Source organism: Brassica rapa, chromosome A01, assembly GCF_000309985.2.
Source record: "Brassica rapa cultivar Chiifu-401-42 chromosome A01, CAAS_Brap_v3.01, whole genome shotgun sequence".
NCBI lineage: Eukaryota > Viridiplantae > Streptophyta > Magnoliopsida > Brassicales > Brassicaceae > Brassica > Brassica rapa.
The window spans coordinates 2809183-2824918 of NC_024795.2; the positions used below are offsets into that span (position 1 = coordinate 2809183).

At 38.5% G+C, this 15736-nt stretch overlaps 4 protein-coding genes across 5 annotated transcripts; 3 read left to right on the forward strand and 1 right to left on the reverse strand.

Moving 5' to 3' along the window:
- The first annotated feature begins 128 nt into the window (after positions 1–128).
- On the forward strand, positions 129–5171 carry LOC103851237 (pantothenate kinase 2). The gene is made up of 21 exons (XM_009128084.3): positions 129–597; positions 694–912; positions 990–1042; positions 1274–1390; positions 1606–1725; positions 1809–1903; positions 1991–2084; positions 2151–2282; positions 2368–2480; positions 2560–2752; positions 2851–3059; positions 3161–3205; positions 3300–3348; positions 3458–3540; positions 3609–3725; positions 3812–4022; positions 4110–4268; positions 4355–4438; positions 4511–4705; positions 4791–4862; positions 4942–5171. Exons 1-21 carry the CDS (start codon positions 327–329, stop codon positions 5041–5043), a joined length of 2733 nt encoding a protein of 910 aa, XP_009126332.1. The 5' UTR covers positions 129–326; the 3' UTR covers positions 5044–5171.
- On the reverse strand, positions 5109–9549 carry LOC103851228 (PX domain-containing protein EREL1). Of its 2 annotated transcripts, XM_009128077.3 has the most exons (10): positions 9074–9516; positions 8612–8722; positions 8236–8334; positions 8038–8124; positions 7714–7822; positions 6828–7627; positions 6539–6703; positions 6179–6421; positions 5844–6050; positions 5109–5630 (listed from the first exon to the last, which is right to left on the reverse strand). In XM_009128077.3, the coding sequence occupies exons 1-10, from the start codon at positions 9161–9163 to the stop codon at positions 5370–5372; spliced, it is 2172 nt and encodes a 723-aa protein (XP_009126325.1). In that variant the 5' UTR covers positions 9164–9516; the 3' UTR covers positions 5109–5369. The 2 variants fall into 2 exon arrangements, with proteins under 2 accessions (XP_009126325.1, XP_033135326.1); XM_033279435.1 differs by lacking the exon at positions 5109–5630 and having other exon boundaries at positions 5854–6087; positions 9074–9549.
- A 1306-nt stretch (positions 9550–10855) lies between these two features.
- On the forward strand, positions 10856–12343 carry LOC103851245 (vesicle-associated membrane protein 711). The gene is made up of 4 exons (XM_009128092.3): positions 10856–11317; positions 11477–11667; positions 11747–11910; positions 11982–12343. The coding sequence occupies exons 1-4, from the start codon at positions 11098–11100 to the stop codon at positions 12067–12069; spliced, it is 663 nt and encodes a 220-aa protein (XP_009126340.1). The 5' UTR covers positions 10856–11097; the 3' UTR covers positions 12070–12343.
- A 712-nt stretch (positions 12344–13055) lies between these two features.
- Positions 13056–15469, forward strand: LOC103851257 (ER membrane protein complex subunit 7 homolog). The gene is made up of 7 exons (XM_009128103.3): positions 13056–13296; positions 13479–13525; positions 14039–14138; positions 14309–14372; positions 14472–14588; positions 14691–14799; positions 15073–15469. Exons 1-7 carry the CDS (start codon positions 13118–13120, stop codon positions 15156–15158), a joined length of 702 nt encoding a protein of 233 aa, XP_009126351.2. The 5' UTR covers positions 13056–13117; the 3' UTR covers positions 15159–15469.
- Positions 15470–15736: the final 267 nt, after the last annotated feature.

Genomic DNA, 15736 nt, shown 5'->3' on the forward strand with positions numbered 1-15736 from the left:
AAGTTATAAATTGAGGCAAAAAATAAAAATAATAATTTATAAATTAAATTTATAGTTTTATATAGAAGATAAATGTGACATAACTAGTCAGACACTTTGTTGAGGGTACTTTGAAAGTCTTCGCAGTTCGTGTCTTTATGTTCTTTGCTTTTTGCTGACTAAACTCTCGAGCTGCTGTGTTCTGGGTTTCTACCTTGTCTGGCTCTAATTGAAGATATATCTTAATACTTGTGTAGTTAGGCCTATTGTGTTATTATTTGTTAGGCAGTTGTTGGTGATCCGATTTTTCTGGGTGTATATTTTTTTTTTATATAAAAAGGATATATATGGCGGGTCCAGGAGATGATGATGAGCATGATCCAATTCTTGACGATAGCATAGAAGCTGAAGTAAAATCTCACGCTTTTGTTGGTGGTGGTAGTGGTGAGAGAGATATGGCTCCTTCTGCTCCTGGGCCTTCTATTCACAGATCTGGCTCTAGACCACAGCTTGATCTGAGCAAAGCTGAAATTCAAGGCAATTTTGAGGAGAGAGATCCCACCATTCTATTGCCTAATCAATCTGATGATATCTCTCACCTGGCACTTGATATTGGTGGTATGACTCTACACTTGTGTTTCCTTCTGCTTCTTTCAGAATTTTTTTAAGTGCTGTGTTTGAAACATGTAAAATATTTAAGTTTATTTGGGACAGGATCTTTGATAAAGTTGCTGTATTTCTCACGGCATGAGGAGGACTACTCAAACGATGATGATAAGAGGAAGAGGACCATCAAGGAGAGGTTGGGTATTACCAATGGCAACTTGAGAAGCTATCCTGTTCTTGGTGGCAGACTTCACTTTGTCAAGTTTGAGACTCACAAAATAAACGAGTGCTTGGATTTTATTCATTCTAAGCAGCTTCATCGCCGAGGTATATTGCCTATTTTCTCTTCTCATCCCACCAACTTATGCAATGCTTAACCAATTGTTGTTTGAATCAATGAATAGATCCTTATCCTTGGAGTTCGAAGACCCTGCCTTTGGGGACTGGTGTTATCAAGGTAAATGACAATTTTGATGTCTTTCTTGTTTTATCTTTTATCACATTATGAGGCTCTTTCCTGATATAGTTAGCTCCTTTTGTTTTCTGAGGTACCAGAAAACATTAAAAATGCTCATAATTATTGTTTTTATGTTCATGTGTCTTGCATATCCATGACATGTTGTCGATTTGGCTTTGAGAATAGTTGATGATTGCTTGTCAGATTAGTTGATCTATGTGTGCCTTGCAGGTCACAGGTGGAGGGGCCTATAAGTTTGCAGACTTGTTCAAGGAACGTCTAGGCGTTAGTATTGAGAAAGAAGATGAAATGCATTGCCTTGTCTCTGGAGCTAATTTTTTACTCAAGGTAAGTAAAGACCTTTCTTTATTCAACATACCTTGTGTCCATTACTAGCATTGCTAAACAGAAACGTGATTGCAATCTCTCATTATCTGTGGCCAGCTGATTTGTTTGGTGAAGTTCTGTGTGTGTGTGTGTGTGTGTGTTTCAGTATACATATAGTTCTGATAACGCTATTGAATTTGTTATGTCAGTCTACTCATTTGACGTTTTCTCTGCAGGCTATTCGACATGAAGCCTTCACGCACATGGAGGCTGAGAAAGAATTTGTACAGATAGATCCCAATGACTTGTATCCCTATCTTCTTGTCAACGTTGGTTCTGGTGTCAGCATAATCAAGGTGCTTGTTTACTTTTGCTTTTTTTTCATCTACACACTGTTGTGGTTCCTCTAGATTTCACTGCAAGGCTTTTCAAAGTGCAGGTTGATGGGGAAGGAAAATTTGAACGTGTGAGTGGGACAAATGTTGGTGGCGGTACCTATTGGGGCTTAGGCAAACTTCTAACCAAGTGCAAGAGGTTCTAATGAGATCTAATTTTTTTTTTTACTTCTTTATCTTCTTTTTTTTTTCCTATACTTAACAATGTTTTTTTTTTCTGTTGTAGCTTTGATGAATTGCTAGAACTCAGCCAAAAGGGAGACAATAGCACTATTGACATGCTTGTTGGTGATATCTATGGTGGCATGGATTACTCCAAGGTATGAGTCTGTTTCCATGTTATAAAAAATAATGCTTAGTGTTTCTCATTAATCAATGATATACAGATTGGCCTCTCTGCTTCAACAATAGCTTCTAGTTTTGGCAAGGCCATCTCTGAAAACAAGGAGCTGGAAGATTACAGACCTGAAGATATCTCCTTGTCTCTTTTGCGGATGATCTCATACAATATTGGGCAGGTAATGAGATTCCTGTGTCCAAAGGTTTCACTGTCTCTGTATGGAATAATATTATAGTGTTACTGATTTGTATTTTTCCATGTAGATATCATACTTGAACGCTCTTCGCTTTGGGTTGAAACGAATATTTTTTGGAGGATTTTTCATAAGGGGTCATGCTTATACCATGGACACAATTTCATTTGCTGTGCATTTCTGGTAACTTTCACTCGCAAAACTTGGACCTAGACGTGTTATGTGTAGTCCACTTTGATTTTGGTGTTTGACCACACCTCAGGTCGAAAGGTGAGATGCAAGCTATGTTCTTGAGGCATGAAGGCTTTCTTGGTGCTCTTGGTGCGTTCATGAGCTACGAGAAGCACGGATTGGATGATTTGATGTCACATCAGTTGGTTGAGAGGTTCCCAATGGGTGCACCATACACTGGAGGAAATATCCATGGACCACCACTAGGCGATCTTAACGAGAAGGTACTTTAGGCAGTACCATTATAGAATATGGTGTTCTTGAAACTTAACTCCGGTTTTGTATTTTAAAGTGGGGGCTGCCTTATCTTGGTTGATGTCAGATATCGTGGATGGAGAAGTTTGTGCGTAGAGGAACTGAAATAACTGCGCCTGTACCGATGACTCCATCGAAAACAACTGGCCTTGGAGGGTTTGATGTTCCCTCCTCAAGAGGTAGTCCTCTAAGATCTGACGCCAGTGCTTTAAATATTGGCGTTCTCCATTTTGTTCCCACGCTAGAGGTGTTCCCTTTGCTGGCTGACCCCAAAATGTAAGTGGAGTGTCCCTGAGTACATATACATCTCATGGTTTGACGCTTGTTCATCATTTTTGAGGATTCAAGTCCGTGTTAAATCGTTTGTTTAACTCCAGGTATGAGCCTAACACTATTGATTTATCAGACCAAGGCGAACGAGAGTGAGTAATATGTTGATGCTGGTCTTCTCAAAACATTGGTTTTATTTAATGAAACCACTGGTTTTTTAGATTGTTTATTGTTTTTGGTGTTTAGGTACTGGCTCAAAGTCTTGTCTGAGCATTTGCCAGACCTCGTTGATACGGTAACTATTAAAAGTTTAACTCCTTCAGTAGTGTTTCTTTTGGGATGGTAAAGATTCTTTGTGGCTCTTTAACACATGCTTTACTTTGATTCTATGGACATGGCTATAGGCTGTGGCAAGTGAAGGAGGAACTGAAGATGCAAAAAGGCGCGGTGATGCTTTTGCTCGTGCTTTCTCTGCTCATTTGGCAAGGTATAGTTCATCATACAACAAACAGAAAATTCAAGAAGATCTTGATTTTTTGTTGCCTTTGGTTGTAGATTGATGGAAGAGCCAGCTGCATATGGAAAGCTGGGGCTAGCAAATCTGTTGGAACTTAGGGAAGAATGCTTAAGGGAGTTTCAGTTTCTTGATGCCTATAGAAGCATCAAGCAAAGGTAGTATAAGTTTATAACATAGTCTTGTGATCACTTTCCCACTTGGAGTTTCTCTAATGCTCTCTCTCTTTCTTCGGTGTTGATAGAGAGAACGAGGCATCGCTTGCTGTCTTACCTGATTTACTAGAGGAGCTTGATTCAATGAATGAGGAGGCGAGGTTGCTTACACTAATAGAAGGTGTTCTTGCTGCAAACATATTCGACTGGGGATCTCGAGCATGTGTGGATCTATACCGCAAAGGAACCATTATTGAAATATACAGAATGAGTCGTAACAAGATGCAGAGACCCTGGAGGGTAAGAGAGACAAGACCACCTACTTATTATTTTCCTGAGGTTACTTATTATTTTTACTAATTGTTAGTTTTAAGCTGAATAATTCAGGTAGATGATTTTGATGCTTTTAAAGAAAGGATGCTTGGGACTGGAGGTAAGCAGCCTCATCGACATAAAAGAGCGTTACTCTTTGTTGATAACTCGGGAGCTGATGTCATTCTTGGGATGCTTCCTCTTGCCAGAGAGTTTCTTCGCCGTGGGACTGAAGTTTGTATCTCTCTCCCTAGCTCTTCATATAAGTATATAACCATAGTTGAGGCAACAGTTAAATAAATGTTATTGTGATTCTCTAGGTTGTTCTGGTGGCAAACTCTCTTCCTGCTCTTAATGATGTGACTGCTATGGAACTCCCTGATATAGTAGCCGGGGCTGCTAAGGTACCGTTGGTTTAATTTTCGATTCATAATCATTATGTAACTAACTCTTTTGGTGTGTATTTACTCTTGAAGCACTGTGACATCTTGAGGAGAGCGGCAGAAATGGGAGGCTTACTTGTGGATGCGATGGTAAATCCAGGAGATGGGTCGAAGAAGGATTCAACTTCAGCACCGTTGATGGTTGTTGAAAATGGATGTGGAAGTCCTTGTATTGACCTCAGACAAGTCAGCTCCGAGCTTGCAGCTGCTGCCAAAGACGCTGATCTTGTATACACTAAAAACATCTTCTCTGTTTATACACACTCAAATGAGATAAGCTTTGTTCATTGTTTAATGTTTGATGATTTTGCAGGTTATTTTGGAAGGTATGGGAAGAGCTCTTCACACAAACTTCAACGCTCAATTCAAATGCGAGTCTCTCAAGGTTTGAAACCTCTAAGTTTTTACTCTTAAATTGCTATTGAAACTCTTTATTGAAACCTTTATTATCCATTTGTTCGCAGCTAGCAATGGTTAAGAATCAGAGATTGGCTGACAAGCTGATAAAGGGAAACATATACGACTGTGTTTGCAGATACGAGCCTCCCTCTGTTTCTCAAATGTAACCAAAAACTGACAGCGAACCAAGAACTGAATCGAGTTGTAATACAATTTAAGAACAAGGTCTGAGGATTGATAATGCAATACAATAATACAAACAAACATACGCAATACACATGTTTTTCCTTATGTACTTATCAAAAGGGGGTGTTCAAATGTGTGTATATAACATATATATTGATTACACAGCTTCAACTAATTTTGCTTCTCCAAGAGAGAAACCGTTTTGTAATAGAAAGCGACCAGTCCTTTCATAAAAAGAAGATAAAAATGGCAGTTCTCGTTGTAAACTCTATTCTCAGGACAAAGCCAACTATTATGATTATAGTACCTATATGTTCAGTGTTTCCGTTGATGCCTCCTCTTTCTCGTCACCATTTTCCTCGTTCACCACATCTTCGGTTGTCTTTACTTCTTTTTGGAGAGCACGAAGCATTGCAGAGTTCACCTGTTTTCTCAATTTGGCATTCTCAACAAAGATGTTTGCTAATATTTTCCTTAGCTCGTCCTCCATGATTCTTGTTTCAGTATCGATGCTGAGAGATTTATCAATGTCTTGAGCAGCTTCATCGAACCCGGCAAGCAACTGAGCCTGAAAATGGCCACCATTGTTAAAACTTGTAAAATGCCACACTGCCAGTGTTAAAACTTACAAGCAATGTATTATTCACTTGCAAAACCTAACTATCATACACTAATAATTAAATTAATCATAATATATCTTCTGTTCTGTTAGAGGAAACCATGGATGTACTAAGCTAACTTTGTGACTTCAAATGGAGATTAAGCACAGATGCAGCAATACCTCCTCAATTTGATCATCAGATATTGATAGCAAACGCAAAGCATCTGATACTGTAGTTGAGTCCTCTACCAAGTTACCATTTCCGTCCGTTGACAAATTCAAGTTGTACTCTTTAAGCCGCTCGTGGAGAATTCTGCAGTCACTAAGCAGCTTTTTTCTAGCTGATACCGTGTTCTCAAGTAGTTTTCTCTCATGCTCGAGTAGTTTCTGAAAATTGAAACATGTTCCAGGCTCAGTTATCTCTCTTGTTTCCATACATGCAAAGTAAGAAATCACAAACCCATGGTGTAGCCAAATTACAAAATATATATAGTACTTTACGAGCCAGAAATTACCTCGGCTTCAGTTTTATCTGTCAATGATTGAGTCAGCTTTTTTTCTAGTTCCACATGAGAACGCCTCAGAGATTTGACCTCTTTGACCAGAACTTTAATATCTGCTTTTGATTTTGCCTCTAGTTCATCATATCGTCTGGAGAGATCCTCCAGTTGTTGGTTTCTGGCATCCAATTCTTTTGACAAAACATGTCTCTCAGAAATAGTTGACTGTTCAGTGGGTTCTGCATGTGAGCTCCCATCCTGTTGAAATGATTTGAATCAGCGTGCTTCTCTATGATAGGGAAATTATGTACGTCTATGCGAACCAGTTTGGTTGCAGATATAATTCAATAGACATGTGACTATTTCAAATCATACCTCTCTCGATTTTAACTTCATTTCCATCTCGTAGGATTTTTGTCTAAGTTCTTGCATATCCCACTGCATCTGAGTAAATCTTTCCCTCTCGGTCATAATAGCTTGCTCCAAATTCTCTTTGCTTCTCTGCTTAGTAGTTTCAAGCTCCCCTTCTAGATCATTAACCTGACCAGTAAAACAAGGTTACAACACTACCACTCACTCCAAAGAAAAATAAAAGGATACGCTACAAATGTTTATAACCAAAGAAACATAAACACAGAGTTCATGGTTACTTTTCTTATTGTACCTTTTTGTTCAGGTATTCTTTGACCGCTATCTCTTGATTTAGTCTTGCTATAAGATCCTCCATATCTGTTTTTGCATTGACAAGTCTCTCATTCGTGGCTAACATAATCTTGTTCAATTTCTTACGCAGTTCCAGTGGAAGAACTATTTGTGCACTACCCTGCCTCTCCGGGTTACAAACAAGACCAGTTCCAAGAGATGCACCTGCACCTCGGTGCAGATCCAGGTGGCTGTCACTGCTTGAACTTAGGAGACCAGATGTTGATGTCTCACCGGTGTGTAGAGAAAACCCGTCAGCACTCTCAAAAGAAAGATTTCTATCATGCATAACTGAGTGAGCTAACGGTTCTGGTTCAGAGAGAAGTCGTGAGCCATTATCAGCAAGGAGTACACCTTTAGAAGCATTTCCATTATACACATCTTTCCCTGGGATATTATTGACATATCTTGATCGGACTTTATGTTTGGGAAAGTCTTCAAGTTGATCTAGAATAGTTTGGCTCATTGAAAGTCCCTCGTCAATGTTGGACATGCTTAAGTTAAGGAGCTTCTCCATTGGATTTGTTACTTCTTCATCCAGAGTTAGATCCTCGGTACCAATTTCAGAAACATCATCCTGTCCTAAACTTGGAGATCCAAACTCAGACGTTTCATAAGCAGTATCACTACCGTAGTCAGATGTGAGAGAAGAACCGCCGCCAGTCTGAAACAAGCTCAAACTTGGGTGAACCATTGGTGACGAACTTGTGCTATTTTTATCATTAGTGGCATCAGAAGCATTCTGATCGACATCTTGGCATGCTGAAATGAAACATCACGTTAGACTCTTATGACATGTAACAGGTTTACCAATGCACGGCTTAAGAGCATAGTGTTTTAGATCATACCAGACCTAGCAGCAGCTTCCAGTTCAAGAAAGGATGCAACTACGACACTTCTTGCGAATTCTATATCAGATAATAGCTTCGTTATCCACTCCTCAAGAGAGCACCTTCTCTGCAACAAGGCGACAGCTATCACTTGCGAAACAGATACTTTACATGAATAATTTTATGCTGAGTACATGGCTTTCCTCATATTTACACATTTGCAATATTCGTGCTTAAAGGGGTTCGAGGAAAGGAAACAAATAGGACAAAAACAGAGGAAATTGAGAGTAACAGCAGTTACATAAGTGACCTAATTCAGTTAGTCCCAGGAAAACTACATACCTCTTCTAACAGTGCTCTACTTTTCATACGTAACAGCCCTTTGGGTGGAGCTGATGGAAAACTCTTTCTGGGAAATTCTCTTTTAAGCTGAAAGGAAGACATGAATGTGCATATGCCGTCAAGCACATTGCAGTTAATCAATATCCTTGAGAAGTGAAAGAAAAACAGAGAGTTGGATAGGGAGATTATAATTCTTACATCCGTCAATAGCTTTAGAAAATCATTAAACCTTCTCAACACTCCTCGCATTGTGGTGACACCTTCAGGGGATTGCACACTTATCTGAACCCTGTAAAACTGTTCCTCTAAAATGTTAGATACGTAAGTAAAGTTCATCTAAATATTGGAATAATTTAAGACATTCACACAACAAAATTCTTCAGCTGCTTAAAAAAAAAGGCACACGCAGTAACTAATTTATGAAGAACAAGAAACAAATATATAATTGTTCATGTTTAAGTTTATTCATCCAGAGACTTCCAAAATATGGTTGACATAACCAGTTCAGTAAACACTGCAAAACGTATGCACTTGAAAGAGATAAAACAGTGGAGGTTAAAGTATTTGCAATTACCACAACAGGATCTGAATTTCTTGATTTAGGAAGGACAACCCATGAAGGTATTGTAACACAATAACTCCATCCGGTTCGAGGGTCATGAGGCCAAACAGTATCTCTACCACTCTGCACAAAATTACATGAACTATTATTGCCGTCAAGTCTCCATACATATATGAAACTCAATTGAACAGAATGATATTCCTCAGTCAGCAGCTATCCAGAGAGCATAAAACAAAGATCATAGCTACCCTTGATGTTCAACGAAAGATTAAACGAACAATTTAGTTGATACGTAACAGAAATCACCAATTGTACGAAGTAGCTTCAGCTAATAGTTAGGAATCTACCCGTGGATTTAGTAGCTAAACTATTCACAATTCTCTCAAGTCCTAAACGGGATTCAGCAGACATAGCAAGAACAATGAAGAGGAGCATTTATATCACAAGGCTGCAGAAATCGAGCACAGCACTAACCCATTTGCGAGGGGGAGGACTCCAATCCATCCCCAATGGAAGCGGCGACGTTCCGTCGTGCCTGTGCTTCGGCGGACTCCGTCTCTGCATCGTCTCCACCAAACTCTACCTACTTCTCTCCAGATTCCGATCAAATCCAATCGGAGACGCGATCGAGCGTTAATTTCCCCGATCGAAATTAGGCAAACTCAAAACGGGAATCTGAGGAAGAGATCGAGGAGTAGGGTTTATGAGGATGGTCAGATCGAGGTGGAATTGAGAGAGAGAGAGAGAGAGGAGAAGGGAGCAGATGGCGTCTCTCGGGGTCTTCTCTTCCTCTGCTTCAATTTCCACGGACCACGGCGATAACGGCGGTGTCGTCTACTTTAACGGAAAATCCGAGAGGATAACACGTCATCTGACGGAGGCGCCAAGTCTACCGTTACCGTGTATATATATATTCCCCCCACCTTCTTCCCGTGAGATTCGGTTTGGGTTATGTGACTCGTGAACCACGTTTTGGGTTTTATGAGTTGGGTTGTTTATCTAAGGCTGAGTTTTGTTGGGCTTAGCCTCATTGGTTTTCATTTAGAACCAAAACCGACTTCTTTCTTTTTTTTTTTTCCACAAGTTTTATTTTATTAATGATCAAAATAATCAACAGATATAGCATCTCTTATTACATTTGGGATACAAGCATGATATATGTATTCGTCATTGTCTTGTAGTTGTTATTTGGCCAGTAAGTCAGCACATGAGTTTGATTCCCAGTTTGTCCAAGTGTGTTGAAAGCTTTCGAACTTTTGCTCCCATTTTCATATGTCATGTAGCCAATTAACAGCATCAATATTTTTTGTTCTCCTTTTAACAAGATTGATGACATTAATATTGTCTCCTTCGAAGATGACTTTTGTATGTCCTTGACTCCAGCAAACCATCATAGCACCAAGTAAAGCTTGTAGTTCACTCTCCAAAGCATTGTGAGGCTTTCTTGTTTTGAACTGGCATGCTCCCTTAAAAAGATCCATACTATCTCTAATCAATCATCCTGCTTGTGCTGGTGTATTTATGTTGTAGAAGGAGCCATCATAATTGCATTTAACAAACCCCGTCTCAGGTCTTGGTTTATTTTTTTGTTTATCTTGGCTTTTGTAATACATCTCCACTTCTAAAATTCAAGTGTGTGTAAATGATGATAGCATCAAAGTTAATTTCAAAGGATTTGGTGAAATAAGATAACAAAAAAAACTCAGATGCTCAGAATATTTTATATTTATGATTTTCAGTTTTTTTATATGTCTATAAAAACTGAAATCATTCAAAACTTAATTTGTTAAATGTCATTTTGTTATTTATAATATAATAAAAACATTTTTTGAAAAATTTTCCAAGATAGAATATTTTTTGAAAAATTTCCTAAGATAACAATTAAGTTTTTGTCACAAAAATAGTTTTAAATGAGAAAAAAGATCAAAAATTTTTTTATCAAAGAGTAAAAATATATGTATACCAGAGATTTAACCCTTAATATAGACTTAGGTTTTAGAGTTAAGAAGTGAGATTTTAAAGATAATATTTCAAATTTAAAAAAATAAAAATTTTAAAATAAAAAATCTATTTTAATTATTTTTTATTGAAATTTTTTTTATAACAAAAACTTAAAAATGACTTGCTGAGAATTGTTCGTATTTTTTTTTCAGCAGATAATATATATATATATATATATGATATAAAATATTGTTATTTTTATAATATTTACTTAGTCAGAAATGAGAATGTAAAATCTGTAAAAATATTTTTAAATCTGACAAAGGCGAAAAGGTCTCTCCAGCTCCAGCTAAACTCCAAAAGAGGAGAGAGAGAGAGAGAGATTCAATCATCTGCAGAGCAGAGAGGTGATAGGCTAATTGGCTCTCCTTTCTCTCTGATTGATCTGGCGATTCGTCCACCTCGCTCGGTTTCCGCGGGAAGCCTTCTTCGTTGACCTTCCTTCCTTTCCCCTCTCTCTCTCTCTTACGCGTGCGCCGCCCTTTGTTGCTTCCGTCATGGCGATTCTGTACGCGCTGGTGGCGCGTGGGACGGTGGTCCTCGCGGAGTTCACCGCGACGTCGACGAACGCGAGCACGATCGCCAAGCAGATCCTGGAGAAGGTCCCTGGGAACAACAACGACAGCAACGTCTCCTACTCTCAGGACCGCTACGTCTTCCACGTTAAGCGCACCGATGGCCTCACCGTCCTCTGTATGGCCGAGGAAACCGCCGGCCGTACGTCCTCCTCCTATGAACTAAAGTTTTGATCTTTCGTGAAACTGAGATTCAAAGTTTTAATCTTTAATCATGTTTGTGTATTTGATGTGTCTGATTCGAATATTCTATGTACTAAAGTTTTGTTTTTTTTTTTACTGTATGGTAATAATATCTCAGGGAGGATTCCGTTTGCGTTTCTGGAAGATATTCACCAGAGGTTCGTGAGGACTTATGGGAGAGCGGTTCATACAGCGCAAGCTTACGCCATGAACGAGGAGTTCTCTAGAGTTCTTAGTCAGCAGATTGAGTATTACTCTAATGATCCTAACGCCGATAGGATTAATCGGATTAAGGGTGAAATGAGTCAGGTCCTGAGTTTCTCTCTGTTTCTGAGATTGTAACTACTTGTGTGCTTTTACCCTGACAACATTAATTTCGGGGGTTTAGGTGCGGGATGTGATGATAGAGAACATCGACAAAGTTCTAGATAGAGGTGAACGCTTGGAGCTACTTGTCGACAAAACCGCCACTATGCAGGGGAATACATTCCGTTTCAGAAAGCAAGCTCGCCGTTTCAGAAGCACTGTCTGGTGGAGAAATTGCAAGCTCACGTACGTTTTCATGTAACTTTTGGATTTTGCATGAGTCGAAGATTGTTACTAACTGTGTTTTCTTCTTGCAGGTTCCTTTTAATACTAGTACTACTGGTGATCATATACATTGCCGTGGCTTTTGTCTGCCACGGACCTCTTCTACCATCTTGCATTTAAGTAAGTTTGCATCTTGTCTCTTAAGGAAAACCTTGTCCGTTGTTTTTGTCTGCTCTTGTGATTTCAATCCTTATGTTTAAGAAAAGCTTGTCTGCCACTCTCACCTTTATGGAAGTATTCTTATTTTATAGAGCAATGTGAAAGCTCATTGTTTTGCGATTGCAAGCTGTGTGTGAATTTGTGCTGTCATCATGTTCTATAAACTATTATACATGGTGAGAAATGAACAGGCTTGCTTTGTCTGATTTGTTTATACAAGTTTTTGTAATCATTATGTTCTGTGTTTGTCCACACAACAATTTTGGTTGACATAAACAACTAAAACAAATGCGAAAAATATATGAAAGAAGCTAATGTCAAATGCTAAAAAAATGATTGAACTTTTTGATGTTCCAAATGCCAGAAAACTCTCGTGACGCTATGAATGTTGCAAACACTAACCATTTTCACGATTATGATCAAAACATTCACCCCTGTACATGGGAACCAATAAATACGTAGATATTACGAATTACTAAATTGTCGTTGCACCAAATAAATAAAAATGCTAAATCACGCGTTCAAAACTTACCATCCGAGTTTTCAATTAGTAGTAGTCAGTTCACTAAATAAAAATTGTACGTGAATGTTCACCAATAAGTTAATATGTTAAAGTCTTTCCTTGTCAAAACATTCTGGTCGTTTCTGGTTCTCGTCCAACTTTTCTCTTCTTCACTCCACCCCCTTCCTCCAATACCGACCTCATCCTGATCTTATTCAATCTTCTCCGTTGTTTCCTTAACGCAAGGATCAACTTTTGAAGCAAAGCAGATCTCTGGACTTCATTTAGAGTTTTCTTCTTGATGAGTTGGAGATACAACGCTGGTCTGTTCTTGCATTACATTTTCGGTCTGGAATAACTAGAGAAAGGCTTTTGTTTACAAACCCAGAGAGGCCTTTGTTTCCAAAGCCCATCATATATCTGATTCATCCTAAACCTGCATCTGAGTCAGAAGGTTTGGCTCTTTCGTAAACCTTCCAGGTGACTCAGAAGGTTTACTTCTTATATATGTTTTCTTCTTCTTCTCCTGGATCGAAGAAGGATTTAGAAACTCGTCTTTTGGCTTTCGACGACAATCTGCGGACGACGACCATGGCGCCGATTCTCAGATCCACTCCCCTTGCCGCTTTGCTCGTCTTTCAGATTTCTCTCTTCTTCTTCGCCTCCACTCTGCCAATCTCATCTGGGTAATTAGATCGTCTATCCTCCATCTCTACAAATCCTCTATATTTTTCTCAGCTTCGAGTTTTAGGATTTGATCATTTGAGCAAGTTGATTTCAATTTTAATGTACTTGGTTGGCCAATCTAGCTTATAGACATTAGCAATTTGCATTCTTTCTGATCTGCTTTTGCTCGATTTGTTTGCAGGACTGAGGATAGTTACACGATCACGGGTCGTGTGAGGATCCCAGCAAGTATGTTTCACCCTAATTTCGTTTTCTTTCTTTGCCTGTAGTTTAGTTTAGATTATTACTTTGTCAATTATTGGAATTGTCTGAACCGTCCAAAACTTATTTTCATTAATGGATCCGCGAGTGTGATTAGCAGATTATTAGCTGTTACTAGGCTTGCCTATTATGCACAGCTCCCTATGTGGTATGATTAATGTGTTTGCTGGATTAAAAATATGTTTATATATTCCTCTGGCGAGTTTAACTTAGTTATGTAGTATGTCATCTCTATAAGTGGACTGTCGAAAGTAGCGTTTGATTGAGAATATGAGCAAATACGTTTCAATACTTTGAATAACGTTTTTTTTTTAGGAAACTTTCATGGTATCTGTCATCATTGTCTCTAAGTGCTTGAGAATTATGGAGCAATATGCTTTGCTAGTTTGAATAGTGTTATATTTCGACAATTTGCTCTTTCTGAGACTCCATCACGTTTCCATCATATAATAGCACTGATCGAGAAGTTATTTTTGGCAGGCACAGCGATTGGTCACGCAGCAAAATTCTCAAATATCAATGTTGTCCTCAATGGTGGACAGAATATTACTTTCCTCAGGCCGGATGGATACTTTTCATTGTATATTATTGCTCCCTCTTCAAATAATAGTTTCCTTTAGTATACTTATATACTACTATATTATTCTACTCAAAATATCTGCTAACTTGTTTTGTTACACGTTTTCATATATGCCTTTTGATGTACGTATTACTAGAATTGATTTTCGTTTTCCTTGTTTAATTTCACAGCCACAAAGTGCCAGCTGGGACTCATCTGATTGAAGTATATGCGTTGGGCTTCTTCTTCTCTCCAGTAAGTTTTTTTTTTAAGTCGCAATAATGTTTATTTTCCAGATGTACAGCTTTATCGAGAACTCGCTTCTCATTCTTCAATCAATGGTGTAAAAATTAGGTGCGAGTTGATGTTAGCGCTCGGCATCATGGAAAGGTTCAAGCAACGCTTACAGAAACCAGAAGGAGTCTTACTGAGCTAGTTTTGGAGCCACTGCGGGCAGACCAATACTATGAGGTGAATACTTCATACTGTATCCGCTTTTTTAATGTGTTTCATTAGTTTTTAGCTATGTGCTTCTTCCTCTTGTTTTCTGATCGATCTTGTACTTGTTTGCAGTTGCGTGAACCTTTCAATGTAATGGCAATTTTGAAAAGTCCAATGGGTCTGATGGTGGGATTCATGGTGGTTGTTGTGTTCTTAATGCCCAAGTTGATGGAAAACATAGGTACGTTTCTCTAGCCCTTCACTTGTGGTTGTCTTGTATCCATATATTGATAATGTTCATAATTAAACCGGTTTGTGTGTCTCGCTCTATATCTAGTAGCAATCATTGTGTTAGTAACCAGAATAAGCGGTTCACGTTAGATCTAATCTGCTGAGTAATTTAGCAACGATTTTCTTGAATAGACTATGTATAATCTCTTTTCAGCATTTTTACAAATTTCTTAGAGCTCCTAAAGCTGTTTCTTGAAAACTGTTGTTATTTTTGGTGAAACAGATCCAGAGGAAATGAAGAGAACACAAGAGGAGCTGAGAAACCAAGGAGTGCCTTCACTATCTAGCTTGTTGCCCGCTAGCCGCTAAGGAGAGCTCCTCGGCGCTAATCAGGAGTCCAAGACCCACAACTTCTTGCATGTACCGACATAACACTTCCTGACGAGCCTTTGGAAGAAATCAACGTCAGAAAATTCCTTAAGCGATCTAACTAACTTTAGCTTGCCAATGATGGTGTTTTTGTTAGTGCAGCATTTGGGTTTGGACTGTTGTTATATGTGCAGAGACTCAAGCTGACATTAAAATTTGCTTTTTTTGCTTACTCTTTCTTGTTAAACATTTTGCTTCTCTTTCACTTTTTGTTTTGAATGTTTCAAGTTGGTCATTGGCATTCATCCTCATAACACAATTTCCATTATCAAGATCACAAGAAAATATATGAACTGAAAACAGACCATGCGAGTTTAATAACATAAGCTTGAAGTAAAACTAATCAATAATCTGTGAAGTAGTACTTGCACTTTTTATATTGAAAAATGGTTTCTTTTGCAGAAACGTTATTGTTCTAGTGATTTACGTTCCTACACCAACTCTTAATTTCAGTTTTCTGTTTTTTAAATGTAACTGGTTGGTGAATTGAACCATTGATAGAGTCGACAAAGTGAGTT